At 32.8% G+C, this 14,948-nt stretch overlaps 2 protein-coding genes across 3 annotated transcripts; one reads left to right on the forward strand and one right to left on the reverse strand.

The window, feature by feature from the left end:
* Window positions 1-2,048: 2,048 nt before the first annotated feature.
* Window positions 2,049-3,803, forward strand: LOC105650337 (homeobox-leucine zipper protein HAT14). Its single transcript, XM_012237219.4, has 4 exons — window positions 2,049-2,540; window positions 2,659-2,939; window positions 3,057-3,136; window positions 3,256-3,803. Exons 1-4 carry the CDS (start codon window positions 2,189-2,191, stop codon window positions 3,608-3,610), a joined length of 1,068 nt encoding a protein of 355 aa, XP_012092609.1. The 5' UTR covers window positions 2,049-2,188; the 3' UTR covers window positions 3,611-3,803.
* A 5,241-nt stretch (window positions 3,804-9,044) lies between these two features.
* Window positions 9,045-14,886, reverse strand: LOC105650339 (proline-rich family protein). 2 transcript variants are annotated; one of them, XM_012237222.4, is made up of 8 exons: window positions 14,284-14,886; window positions 12,178-12,230; window positions 11,991-12,036; window positions 10,638-10,745; window positions 10,476-10,553; window positions 10,071-10,181; window positions 9,706-9,785; window positions 9,045-9,568 (listed from the first exon to the last, which is right to left on the reverse strand). In XM_012237222.4, exons 1-8 carry the CDS (start codon window positions 14,884-14,886, stop codon window positions 9,460-9,462), a joined length of 1,188 nt encoding a protein of 395 aa, XP_012092612.1. In that variant the 3' UTR covers window positions 9,045-9,459. The 2 variants fall into 2 exon arrangements, with proteins under 2 accessions (XP_012092612.1, XP_012092613.1); XM_012237223.4 differs by lacking the exon at window positions 10,638-10,745.
* Window positions 14,887-14,948: the final 62 nt, after the last annotated feature.

Here is a 14,948-nt window from a genome sequence, read left to right on the forward strand (position 1 = left end):
CCAATCAACATGAAACAGACGTATCCTTCCCTAACTCGATCCCATTATTTATTTATTTTTCTAGAATTGTTTTCTGATAGCAAATTGATCATCATCCATTAATGTATTAGGACCAAAACATGATGATGATGATGATAATTTATCACCAACTACGAATAAATGATCATACTTGAGTGTTAAGAGTTAACGAAAGTTGAAAACCCACAAAAAAAATTTTCAAATGATTCTCTCTTACTTGGTATATTATGCTCATGATGCTTCCTTTAGATGTGGGGTAGATATGCATTAAACAAATGATCATCGAAACAAGAATATGTAATAATGTTGTGTATTGCAAGGGAACTACATCATAAGAGAAAGGAAATTAATTAAAATTGTTAAAGATTGCATACTTATTGTTTGCCATACCATGTGTAGGCAAAAGAGTGAAAGAGTATAATTTATTTATATATAGCTAATTAATTTATTTATTTATCTATCTATTTATATGGTTAAATTGAGGGCAAATGAACATTATATATTCTTAATTAAAGAAACAAGTCATGGTTTGTGCCCTAGTCAAAGTGGTGAAGAATTTATTGAAATCATCAACTAGCAAGTTAGACATTTATAGTGATCTCAATCATGCATGTTTCACAATAATGAGTTGCAAAATAAAAAAGAATGAGTGATGTTTCACTAAGCAAGCTAGCTAGGGTAGATATGGATTTTTATCTATACACATAAAAGTAAATAAGTTACATGCGTCGCTGATCAAACATGATCTGCACGATCTTTCCATTTTTTGTAGAAGATGTGGAGAGTTAGAGATATCGAGCTCAAATTCTTTCCATTATAAAAATTATTACCTTTCCGGTGAATGTTATTCAAAAAGAATAATTATTTTTTACCGTTCTGTTGGGTCTCGAAATATGAAAACATAAGTGATATGCGTGTGAATGTAATAACTTTAGAATATTTATATTGTGCACGCAACTTATCCTTATTTAGTGATAGTAAAATCAAATTAATCACAAATATAGAAGCAAATTAATTAATGCTGTGTGTATAAGGTTTGTCATTGTGTGAATCAATGGCATGAATGCATCTTTCTTCAAATGGTGCATATATAGCATATGTATCTATTTTAATTTCCATGTAAGACTATTTGCTTTGTAGATGACAGAAGAGTCAATTAATTTGACTATTGCAATCACGTACATGTGCATTAAGTAGGGTAATTACATGAGTGACGAGTCCTATCTCAACAAATCTTTAAATACCCCTCCATTGATGGATCTTCAAGTATTTTTGACAGCATAATGATGCCATTCAACGTCATTTATTTATTGGTTATGATAACTCCACTCAATATGTACATATCAGAGATGCAAAATAGCAAGCTGCTTTGCCAAATAAAACAAAATTTAATGTCTGTAATTCCAGAAAGAATAAGGACGTGGTGAAAGCTTTAATTCATAATTCAAAGAGAAAAAAAAAATGGAAGTACAAAAATAGGAAATTAAATTAAAGAAAATGAAAATATTTCTTCACATGTATCGCATGTGGCTGTAGAAGAAAAGAAAAAGGCTTACATTTGAAAAACGTTTAAGTTCATAAATTCAAGAGCTCAACTTTGCTTTTTGATCATGTTCATCGCATTAGAGATAGTGTTAAGGCAAGTCCTTAACACATATCAACATGAAAACAAAGAAAAACTATATGTCTTTGCTCAAAATTGTCAAAGTCTCCCTTGCCAATTATTAGCCTCTCAATGATTTTCTTTTGCAATATCAACACGATGTGCGTCACGCGCTTCTTAACTGAGAATGAGGATTGTACCCTACCAAAAATCTTCAAGAAACACAAAAAAAGAACACTCTCTCTCTCTCTACCAATGAAAAATAGGGTTTCACGGGTATTTGTCAACTTGGGATTGTCGGTCAAACTGGTTTCTCACAAGCCTAATATTAACGAAAACAAAAGAAAGAGAGAGGAAAAAAAAAACCACTACTCAAAAAAAAAAAAAAAAAAAAAAAACTAATAGAATTTGCTCTTACATTAATTATTATTTGACAGATGGGATCATATTCATAGGATTTCTCTCTCTATAAAGACTCTTTTTCTTGAGCTTTCACTCCAAAACGGCAAGACCCTTCTCTTTTTCAGTTTTCTCTTTCTTTCTCTCTCACATGCAAAGAGGACAGACATGGAGCTTGGTTTAAGCTTAGGAGATGCTTCGAAGCCATTTGGATTCATAGACAAAGCTAGAGATGCCGAAAACAAAAGCAGATTAGGGTTTTGCATGGGCTTATCGATCGGTTCAAATTCAAGAAATGATAAGCAAGAGGAACTAGAACAAGAAGAAGAAGAAGAAGAAGATAAACATAGCGATATCAAAGAAAATAGTAGAGGTACAACAACAATAACTGATCATCATAAAAATCCCTCCGCCGCCGTAGATCCACCTATTCTTCAGCTTAATCTTCTACCGAACACTCCTGTTGTCCCTCGCAACCACCACTATGGCGCCCTTCCTTGGCTCTCCTCCGACAACAACGGTAACTTTCATCACCTACTATATATCACTCTGTTTCCGTTTTGTTTGTTATATATTTCTATCTGGTTCATGAGCCAGACGTCTCAACCAACTATTAATTTCCTTTTGTTTTTGTACAGATGCAAGAGGGTTAGATGTGAATAGGGTCCCGGTTGTTGAGGAGGCTGATGATGGGGCGGCTCTGTCTTCTTCGCCGCCAAACAGCGCGGCCTCGTCGTTTCAGATGGATTTTTGCATATACACAAGTAAGAGTGGAAATAATGAAACTGAAGTGGAGAGAGCTTCTTCAAGGGCTAGTGATGAAGATGAGAACGGTAGTACAAGAAAGAAACTCAGACTCTCTAAAGAACAGTCTGCTTTTCTTGAAGAAAGCTTTAAAGAACACAATACTCTCAATCCCGTAAGTTCAAGAATGACATGATTAACCTTGATTTCTTTCTTGATTCCTTGGTTTTTATTATAAAACGTTAATTGATCAATTAATTTCTTTGGTATTAATGGTTATATAATGTTGCAGAAGCAAAAGCTTGCTCTTGCCAAACAGCTCAATCTCCGTCCACGCCAAGTAGAAGTCTGGTTTCAAAACAGAAGAGCAAGGTATATATATTTTTTCTTTGTCTTGATTTTTTGAGACCAAGAGAAGAAAATTTCTTGATTCTTGTTTTTTCTTTTCGGATTAATGACTTAATTTTTTGGTTTAATTTATTTTTATATAGAACCAAGTTGAAGCAAACCGAGGTGGATTGTGAATACTTGAAGAGGTGCTGTGAGACATTGACAGAAGAGAATAGAAGACTACATAAAGAACTCCAAGAATTGAGAGCTTTGAAGACTTCCAATCCCTTCTACATGCAACTGCCTGCCACTACTCTAACCATGTGTCCTTCTTGTGAGCGAGTAGCCACCACAACCACCGGCACCGCCACAACCACCACCATCAAACCGACCAATACTACCATCACCAATATTAATAACAGCAACAAAACTGACCCTACATCTAAAGCCACAGGGTTGTCACTGGCCAGACCCAGGTTCCATCCATTTTCTCATAGCAGTACACAAGCTTCTTGAAATTAGAGACGTCTACTGGTTTTGATAATCTATACACTACATATGATTCTGTACATATACAAGTTTTCGAGAGAAACTTGATAGCTAGGTTAATAATTTTGTCCATTGATGAGAGGTGGGTTGGCTGGTTAATTAATCACTTGGTTTCATGTTCTTGGAGGGGAATTCTTAAATTAAGTTTGGGTTTCTTAAATTTTTTTTTTTTTCCTCTGGTTTTACATATCTGTAGCAGAATCAGAAAAATACGCTGTTAACAGAAACTTACAAGAAAAAAGAAAAGAAAAGAAAATATTGTGGAAAATTTTATTTTGATAGAAATGATTGAAATAAAATAAGTTGGTGGAAGTAAATTAAAGTTGACTGCATTTGCAGGTGTGTAATTAATAAAAGAAATAGAATGATTAATTTCAAGTTTGGTGGGGTTTATTATAGGGGGCGTGGATTAAGGGTTGCTTTAAGAAAGGGTAGATTTTGTGTCTGCTGCTTTTGATGATTACGTTCAACGCCAACATTGATTATTCATTTTACAAAAAAAAAAAAAAAAGAAAATGGGGACAGGACAGGACAGAGATGTCATATTTATGAATATGTCCCTTAAAGTGGGGTACCCTTTTTGGGTTTTGGGGCAGTCCCAATTATGAGTACACACGAGGGAAGTACATTTGTGCATAATTTTTCGGTTGCAAGTCACGTGACTTCTCACGAGATGTGAATGTTGAGGAGAGGAGAGGAGAGACGACTGCCATTATTTATTTCTTTCTTTATAACTACGACAGGACGACCTGCTCCTCTTGCTCCTTTCGTATGTACTCTTTTTCTTTTTTCTTTTTTTTCTTTTTTTATCTGGAAAAGAAAAGAATGAAATGGTTTATGCGGATATGGCATCCTTTATATCCATTTTTTCATTTCTTGAAGAATGAAGAGCAACTCACTATAAGCATTTAGGTTACATACTGCACGACGTAACGTAACCTAATTAAGTATATTTTTAATTTAATATTTATCTTAAAAGCTAAAAAAAACCCATTTAATTACATTCATTATATTTTATTATGGCTTGGTAATTATAATCTTATATCACATGATATGTATGAAGTATAACTTGTTCAAATTATATATTAGAAATATAAATAAGGTTTTGTTTGAGGTGATTAGCGATTTCAATCTCCGTAAAAATAATAATATAAGTTTGATTTCCGAGAAAAACATTTTATTGAAAGAGTCAAAACCCGTTTCGCTACTGCTCGAGAGGATTAAACTTTACTAGTAATTAGAAGAAACATACAGAGTATACCATAATTTGATGAATTTCTGGTTGCAGAATTGTTTATTACAAGATATGGAGGTTACGCATGGCACGTATGGGTCTAGCCATAATGTCAATAACGACATTCTTTCATACACCAAACACTGCATGTCCGTTTTCCTTAACTCCAAAGCTATGTCCAAAATAATGACTCAGATCGGATTTCTCTCTTACCAATAAATTAAAGAATATGATCTTGTCTATATTCCTTCTTAAGAATGGAGTTTAACATTTCAAATGAATCAAGTCTTTCTCAAACATTTTGAGATTTGGTTCGATAAAAACTTAATTTAGTTCGAGTTGATGATTTCTAAAGAATCGATCTTTTTGAACTTCGATTTTTAGACGTGTTTAATACACGAGTTAAGCGGGAGTCTAATGAAACTCGACTTGTTAAGATTTGTCTAATAAATTAACTATATCTGAATTTTTAAAATTCGGTTTAATCTCCAACTTTGATAGCATGTAATGATTAATCCCAATTTTAGAAAAATAATAGGAAATTAGGAACTACAATTATATTATTAGTTTGTTCAATTATACAATTATATTTTTAAAATTAGCGTTATAACTATATCTTGTCTCTAAGCAGTTCATGCCATGGGAGGTCAGAGAAAGAAAGAAACAAAAAAATAAAATAAAAAATAAACACAGCAAAAGAACAAAAATACATACATGTTAGAGTAGTTAATTATATTTAAAAAATAATTGTTATGAGTAATCAAAAAGATTAATATGAAATGGATTATAATAAGAAGAAGGAACCGACCACGGACCCACCTCCAAATCCTTAATGGAATTATATAAGGTAAAAGAGAACGTGACCTAATCACTTAAATAGAAAGTTCAACTACATTATTATATGTCATCCAATGATTTGTGCTACGTTTTGTGTCTATCTCACTGATGATTTCATAAGCATGCATCCTTTTAATTAATTTCAGAAAAAAATAAATTAATAATTTCCATGGAAATATCCATGATGTTTCTTAAGACATTGTTCCTGTCAAGTTAACTTTTTGTGACCTTTTTTTTAAAAAAAAAAAAAAAAAAAAGAAAAAGAAAAGAGAGGGTCATGGAGTGGTTTATCCAGTTCATGTGGTGGAGGAGATTTCCTAAATTTGCTAGGTAAACGAAATACCCATTTGTTGTTTAATTAAGATTAAGTGGATCCTTTCAACTATTTTCAAAGATTGTGAATTGATGGCCTGAAGAGGAAACAACGCGGAAAACGCTAAACGCTATTTTACGTAGTATTTGAATTAATTTTTAAATATTAAAATAGTATTTTGTAAAAATTTAATTCATTTAACGTTTAAATTTTAATATTTTACGTCGTTTAAATTTTAGTATTTTATGTAAAGCTACTTAAACAGCTAATAGCTATCAAAATAGCTAAATGACTTGGCCTCTTCCCCAATGAATTATTCTCCATGTGTATGTGAATGTGAGACATGCAAAACAAAGTTAATTAGCCAATGCCAATAGATATTACAAATATTCTAAACTATATCATTTATAAAAAAGAAGAAATTAAATTTACTAGATGCTATAAAATCCAAGGTGAATTATATCTCCCGATTATCTCAATAAAAAAAGAAAAGATTATTCTTATTAATAATTCGCATTTTAGTACTTGAGAAAATATAATAATTAAAATAATATAATAAAATGTTACAATTTTCTTAATAATTAAATATAGAATTCTTCAATTAGTGGCGTTGACAAGTAATTAACGTTCAACATTTTAAATCAAGCAAGTAAAATAGTAAAAAGAACCAAAAAAATTAATTAAACCACTTTTACTTTAGTGCTTTTGTGTATATAAATATCCCTTTCATAGCTTTATATTATTCTTTCGATGCTTATCTAATCACTATTGTTCAGACAAAGTAAAAACCTTTTTATTATATGCTCATGGCTTTGGATAGGGTTAAGGTTGCATGAATTGATTTTCCACACCAATGATGGATTAGATTGCCCCCACTCGTTCAAAACTCAACCATTCCTAACTAGTCAATTTCGGATTACTCATTTAATATTTAATATATTATAATTAATTATCATTTTTTTCTGATAAAATTTCAAAAATCAACATCGTTTACCACTCTGATCAATTCTTTATTGATTACTATTTGCATATTTAATTATAAACTAAGAAAATATTTCTCTTCACATGAATTTTTTCTATTTTTGTTGTTAATCTTTTAATAGAGTTTTATTTAATTAGTCATAATTAATATTTATATAACAATTTATGGATGTTAACCTAAAAAGTGGGAAATTGTAGAATATCTTTTTATATTTTTTTTTTCCTAAAATATTACATGTTAAGAAAGAAAACTCTAGTCCGTCTATTTCACACGGAACATTTTTCACAGAGTCAAAATTATTGCACTTGTTGAAAAAAGAAAAAAAAGGCAGGTGTGTTACATATTCTTATGAAATATTAATAAAAATTACCAATATGCTATTAGATCAATAATGTTTTAAGTGAATTTTATCTATAAAATTATCAATTTAAAATTATTATATATATATATAAATCATTTCTTTTAAATACATTAGGAAGTTCAATCCAGTGAAATAATATTATAAATGACACAATATGAAAGAGAGTAATTTTTATAATAGAAAAAACTCGAATGCAGACCAACCAGAAACCTAATCGGCATTTTTTTTAATTATATGTGATGAAAAAAAATGAGAATCATCATTTATTAAAAATCTTGAAGATTATTAGGAAAAAAAAAGATTAGATTAGAAGAAAAATAATATGGTGACCAATTTTTTAGTAATTAGAGGAGGAAATGAAATACACGTGGCAAGGACCCACATGAGAATGGTGCCAAATAGCACACGCAAAATTGCAATCATATGAAATGTGAAAGCTAACATTAGCTCTCAAAGGCGTTGAAGTTTGCATAAAAGAAATGCCTTTTGACTAAAATCAAACCTTTCAACCCTCATTCTTATCCCCTCAAATCCAAACCCTAAAAAAATTAATAATATAAATTTGGATTTATAAGAAAAAAACAAATTAAAGATGAATGGCGGTCGTTAGGTGGCATTAATCGAAGCATGATTAGTATTATAATTGAAAAATTATTGATGATTAAGAGATTGAAATAAATGTAGAAATAGGAATTTTGGTGTGGGTGTGCTTCATGACATTAGTGACTCTCTACCAACTTCCTTGTTGTACCCATCACCACACCTCATTTTCATTCCTTTCTTTTTTTATTTTATCTCTTGCAGGCTGATAAGTCTCATCCCAAGAATTATTTAAAAAAAAAAAAAAAAAAGAACTAGTCATCATTATTTCAGAAGATAAAAAAACATAATTAGTTGTTGGGTAGTTCTATGTTGAGAAGACCAAGGTTTAAGACAATTCAATGGACCGTTTGTTCAAAAATTAATAAAAAGTACATGGTCATACCTGCCCATTATAGTTGGGGAGTTTTGGTCATATGGATATAATATGACCGCGTCCGACAACAGTAAAATGTTAGCTTAATTTTTAAAAACTAACGCTACGAGACTCATGTAATAATTAACATTAAAAACTACTCAACCGGTTGACAGCTAAACACTATTAAAACAGCTAATTTTATCGTATAAATCTTATAGGTCAAAATGTTAAACGCTATTTAAAAAGTTTTCACAGAATATGTATTCATTATTCAAAAACCAACAACATAAATAAATGTTTTCAGTGTTAGATGAGAATGGGTAAAATGTTTTGTTATTGCAAGTTGAAGCAGAACATGTTTGACACAATAACATAATTAATGCTGTAGTGATTGACTTGGAACTTTTATGTTGGGTTGAATCATTGTTGATTTGTCTTTCTAATGAATCTTCATTTGTCAAAACTAATTATCATTATAACTTGGAAGGAGTCAATTCATTCATAATCTAATTTAAATTATTTTGTTTAATGGGATTTGTCTCCCTTTCTAAACACAAATAATGTCACTTGTGCATATCTCCTTATGCTTGATTTTTTTTTTTTTTTTTTTTTTTAAATTGAGATATATTTTGCACAAGTATTTCAAAAAAGACTTGCTTGACAAAAAAAAGAAAGTGGATAAGGATTAAAGTGTACTTGATGTCAAGGCTATCATCTTGGAACACAAAAATGCTTCAATTCCTTAGCAACAACTCCATTGTAAAATTAGCATCTGATCAAATTCAACCAACCATCACATTTTACAGCAAAAATCAAAATGGTAAACTGGCAACCTTGAAGTATTACCCCAGGCAGAAATTGTGGCATTTTTTATTCACCCTTTTCCATTCCAGCCCCATGAAGCAGTAAAAACACCTTACAAATTCTCTCTTAATTTTCAGGCTGGATAATATTAGTTCGCCACATAGTACTGTAAAAAGATCAACTGAATTAACTTTTTACCCTATTGCGTCCAAGTGTGATCCAAATCCTTCAACTCTGGTTCCAGGGTGGACTGCTTTAATTCCCCCCCTCACTGATTTCATGAGAAGGTGTACTAAGATAAAGATGTCTCATATCATCATTGTGAGGTCAGTTTCCAGCAGCAGTTTCATTTCTTAACTGTTCTACATGCGGAGGAAGGAGAAGAGCTAACCTAGTTTTGTATCTTGCAATCCGTTTCAGCCGTCCTTCCCTTAACCTACAAAGTAAATTCAAATGCAAAATGGATGCCATTCAACTGATCAAATAACAATAGAACTTCAGTTACCATTCAACCAAACACTTTAGTTTCAATATAAGTTATAAATGGACTAAAGTGTTATGAAAGAATCTTACCGAGCCCGGACCTTTTTAGCACGCTTTATATGTCTCTTTAAGAGATCTTGTGCAGATAAATGATCTACAGATTCCTCATCCTGAAAGCATTAATAGGAAAAGATAGATGATAGTAAACCGAAAATTCACTCAATTTCAGGTGTTAAGACATCAGTAATCTCAGCTAACAGATCCTACAAAGTCACTTATGTTCTAAACTATCAATATAACATGGAAATAAAATCTCTCAAAAGAACCAGCTTAACACTAAGCAAGTAGAAGTAAAAAGATACATAGAAGTATGCCACACAACTTCATGGGAGGATCTATAAATATGAAGATTAGACTCATAATTGAACAATGGCAAGGAAATATTGGATAATAACCTCCTCATCTTCTTCAACTTCTTCTTCACCTTCCTTTTTTGGTGAATGAGTGTCCACAACAGCTATAGGCAAAGGTCTTGGGAGAGACTTCACAACATCTCCATAGTGTGGCTGCCCCAATACAAGAAAAATCAAAGAATAAGGAATAATAAGCAATATAGATAGGACCTCTCCCAGTTTCCAACATTGCAATTTTTATATACAGCACGTACTTCATGAGTTGAATAAAATGGGCATGGGGTTTGAGGATTCAACAAAATGGGAATTCTCAACAAACACCTAAAATTCACAACCATTTTGAGCATTATTTTCTCTACCATAATGATTTCTTGATACGTTCATAATTGTATTGTACAAAGCAGCAACCTTAAAAGTACATGTGCCCCAACTAAACATGACACGAACCTGGCTTTCCTCGGTAAATCCATTTCTCAACCATGATCGACAAAGTGCATAAAGAGAAGCCTCATCTGATATTTTTACCTACATGCATAAAACAACTGTAACCAATATTGAAAATGATATCATAAACAAATGCCATAATTCTGTTGTACAGCATATTCATACCATAATCTTCAGAATATCCAAAATGATTCTATAGAAGCACACTGCAAAATGCAACTGACTGAATGAGACGATAAAACATAGCAGGTGCAACTTCTTGTTCTTGGATAACTAACACCATCTCACATGTGAACAATGGAGAAAAACAGATGAAATACCAAAAGGACAATTTTCGCAGAAAGCAATTTTTTCTAACAAACAAGAATGAGATAGATTCTGCAGAAAAACAAGTTCCACTGACTCTCTCCTCTCTCAAACACACATGGTAAAGTCATACATAGATGAAATGAGGATCCCTCCAACACCAATGAAGGCAAAATATTTGGACAAACTAACACAATTAATATCACATTTATACAGACAGTGTTCCAACTATAGATACAGAATAGCGATTAGCCAATACCTTCAAAATTCCTCCTACAAATTGGGAAACATGAAATTTTAGAGCACTGAGCCCCAACAATTACTATTGACACTTGGGAGGCTCCCATGTTATATTTATTTTTTAATACAAAAATAATTAAAATAAAGAATGAAAAATTGTACAGCGGAAAGCTCTCCTAAGCAGAAACAATAAAATCAAAAACAAAATAGATGTCTAAATCAAAATAAAAGAACTCCAATATCTTTGCATAGCTGCTAAAGAAACCTCCCTCATTAAGGGAGAAAAAGATGAGTAAGAAGAACACTACAAAGAAGCCATGAACACTATCTTGCACAACAAGTGAGGTTTTGGATTATGTGCTTAAAAAACTATGCAGCAGCCATTTATGACTCAAAACGAAGCTCTATCAGAAGCAAATGTAGCCATTTGACATCCAGTTCTACCTTTTTATACCTAGAATGCGATCTTTTCCAACATCTCCTGTACCTACTAATTTGTGTTCCTTTTTTCCCCACACTTGCCCTGGTAAAATAAAACCCTTAGATGCTCAAGGAAATTAAAGTTTTAATCTTTCTGTTCTAAATACCTTACAAATTATATGAAAATTAAGTGCAGAATAATTGAAATATCAATATTGAACCCACTGTATTTTTTCTCTTCTACTATAAGCTAACCTCATGTTATGGGAATTTGATGATTATTAATCATACCAACTGCAAAAATGTTAGGTTATCTCTGTCCTTTATGCATTGTTAAGCCTATGCAACATTTTTAAACCTGAATTGCATGAATGTTAATTGTAAATTGCTCCAGAAAAACATATGGTTGATGCTCAGGTATGTATCAATATAATTCTTCAGAAACCAACCATAAATGAGTTTTCAATAATTCCTCCTACATATATAGTAAGTCATTCAAAATAACTTTGCATAGAAGTTCCCAAAAAGAATAATAAGAAGAGACATTCTTACTTTTCGATCTCTAAACAAAGTAAGAGACTCATCTCGGCCTCTATCCCTGTATAAGAAGATGTGAAAGAACCAGAAACATTATTGCATACCCAGATGTACTTCAAAAGAGAGGGGGAGGGGGGGTTGGGGGGGCGGGTGTTTAAATGCAACAGAAATAATAGGATGATATAACTCTGCACAGATTTACCTCAAATTTTTATAGCCATTAGAATCTGAAACTGGTGACAGAGCTGGAGCAGCCTAAACAAAGAGATAAGCAACAATTAGGATATGCAATAAAAGAAACAAGGCAGACCTAGTAGAAACTGCAATTAGGTTAAAAAAAAACAAATTGTATGCAAAACACCAACTGCAAATGCAGATCAAACTTACACTTTTGAGTTTCCAGCAAATGTAGTTATGAACCAAGATGAGTCAGTATCATTTACTAAAAGGCAACAATTATGACAGAACAAGAAACATGCACAAGTTTCTATAACTAACACAATCGAACTCCTAAAATTGGTCAACCAGTAGAATTACTAAACCATCACTGTAAAGCAGTTCACTCAAACTTAAGTTGAAAAAGGTAAGGCTATTAAATGTAAGCCAAAACTTGTGCGTAAACAAGCAGGAGAGCAAAAGCCATAGGTTGTATCGAAATGATGTTGGAAAAGGAACATTAAAGAACATTCTATAATATATGTGTTCATTGGATACTTTTCTTTCCTCTCTAATGACATTATCTCTCTAAAACAATCATACCAGCCAACAAGTATACAGTACCATCCTGTGACAATGTCAATTCTAAGATCTTTGGTTGTGGTTTGTTTAGAAGCAATATTAACAGCAATCACCAAATGATGTCAGTTGGAATTGATCTAGGATATGCCATTGATATTTCTTTTCCATGGTGAACTTGGGTATGGGTACAGGAAAAAGTAATAGGTTGGAAGTTGAACTTTCTTAATTTCAAAAATTTTTAAATGTTTACTTACCAATTTTTCAATGCATCATTTTCCATCTTCAAGTATCCCTATCTAGCATGGGTACTTCACACTAGACAAAATCTGATTATATATGTTCTCTTCCTTTGTATTCCCAAATGTCTAGTATTAGAGTTGCTTTATGCCAGATAGCATTTTTGGAAGGAATCACTTTTTAATAAACCCACCACGAAAGTTTAACAGGGTAGATAATAATTTGCATAAAACCATCAATTATCATATGTCATATGAGCACCTAAGCCTTCAGTTGCATGTTTTTCCAATACTATGTTTGGAGTGAGGGTAAGGAAAGGGAAGTATAAAGAGAGTAGGATACAGGTTTATTCTTGCTTTTAAGAGAAGTCTCATTCGAGGGCAAAGGATAAGGAAAAGTAAGGCTTACCCCCTCTTCATTCTCCAAATCCTGTAAGTTTTTACATCCCAATGTACATTATAAAACAAATGACCCATTAGAAGATTAACAAAACTATCCTCATACATCTTTAGATTTTTTTTTAGAATAAGATATTTTTGTAATTTTAACATTTTATTTGAATGAACACTCCCTGCTTCCTTCTAAACAAATGGAGATTAAATTTTTAACTTCTCTTCCCTTTCCCTCCCTTTTCCCCTTGTTCCATCCAAACAGAGTGTCCGAGACATAGGTTATGCAGTGGTACAGTATTCCCATCCATCCTTAACATCACACAATAATCCCTGGACAATTGTACCTTTTAATAAGCAATTTCATCATTCTTTACGATTGTAATTCTAATCCTCAAAAGCCAATATCTTGCATCAAAATTAATGAATTTGAATAAGATATCTTGCAAAGACAAATCTTGCTTTTGCTAAAAAATGGTAATACCTAACTGTTTTCAAGATAAAACCTAGTTACTATAACTACTATCATGGCAAACCTTTCTTTCTCGTATTCCACAAGTGTTGAAAATTGATGCTCAATTTTAAATTTCTCAAATATAACTTGTTTAATTTAGTGAAGAATTGAAAATTATTTTTACTCGAGCTCTATTACAGGCAGAAAAGAAAACGAGCTTGCTTCAAAATAATCAAAATAAATAACATAATGCACACCAGTTAATATGCTAAAAATCAATTCCACCCCTCATCAAATGATTCAGAAAATGTTGATAGCACTAAAATTTGCACCCCATAACATAAAAATTCAAAACAGTTGCTACCACAATTACTATGCAAACAAACACTGTTCAAAAAATTACGAAAACAAAAACAAACAAAAACTTCACAAATGAAGTCCCTCAAAACAACTTTTTCTTAAAAGGAGAAGAAAAAGGAAGGCAACAAACCTTGAGCTGCCCAGTAACCGGAATTCCCTTGATTGGAGCCAAACCTGCACCACCTGCAGCACCTAAATAATGCTGTTGCTGGTGATGTTGCAAGTGAGTTGGGTGCTGCCTAATCAACTGTACCGGGTTATACGACAAATGAGATTGATGCGCCAATCCAGAATCCAAATGTAGATGAGAGCGTGGAGAGCCAGACCCAGACCGAACTGAAGGTCTATAAGGGACTCCAATTGCACGTGGACGGTACGCGCCAGGAGTAAGGTTTGGGTTATTAGCCACCGTAACCGTCTGATCTGGTGGACGAACAGGCCTGGGAATAAAGCCACGGCCAGATGAAGCAACTGGGTAAAGGATCCCCTGCTGCTGCTGCTGTTGCTGACTCGATGAAGTCGGGTTTGGAGCTTGGGTTTGAGTTCTAATGGGAATGTTTTGGGATGAGTAGAAGTGGTAAAGTGGGAATGAAGAAGGGTGAGGAGTTTGAGGTCTTGACGGGGATTTTGCAGTGGTAGTAGCGGCCGTGGTGGCGGCCGGCAATGAGCGCGCGGTGGTGGTGGTGGTGGTGGCCGTGGTGGTTGATGTTGGAATATTAGAAGCGGTGGCCATGGGTTAGCGGTGGCGGGGAATTTGGAGGGTTTTGTGAGCTTGTTTTGAAAATTGAAAGGAAA

Source organism: Jatropha curcas, chromosome 6 (genome assembly GCF_041381405.1).
Source record: "Jatropha curcas cultivar XTBG-Jc1 chromosome 6, XTBG_Jcur_1.0, whole genome shotgun sequence".
Taxonomy (NCBI): Eukaryota; Viridiplantae; Streptophyta; class Magnoliopsida; order Malpighiales; family Euphorbiaceae; genus Jatropha; species Jatropha curcas.

Coding starts and splice junctions, on each gene's coding strand:
- LOC105650337 (XM_012237219.4), top strand. CDS start 2,189: ATGGAGCTTGGTTTAAGCTTAGGAGATGCTTCGAAGCCATTTGGATTC. Junction 2,541..2,658: donor GCTCTCCTCCGACAACAACG/GTAACTTTCATC, acceptor GTTTTTGTACAG/ATGCAAGAGGGTTAGATGTG. Junction 2,940..3,056: donor AACACAATACTCTCAATCCC/GTAAGTTCAAGA, acceptor ATAATGTTGCAG/AAGCAAAAGCTTGCTCTTGC.
- LOC105650339 (XM_012237222.4), bottom strand. CDS start 14,886: ATGGCCACCGCTTCTAATATTCCAACATCAACCACCACGGCCACCACC. Junction 12,231..14,283: donor CGGTTACTGGGCAGCTCAAG/GTTTGTTGCCTT, acceptor CTCTTTGTTTAG/GCTGCTCCAGCTCTGTCACC. Junction 10,554..10,637: donor TGGATATTCTGAAGATTATG/GTATGAATATGC, acceptor TTATGCATGTAG/GTAAAAATATCAGATGAGGC.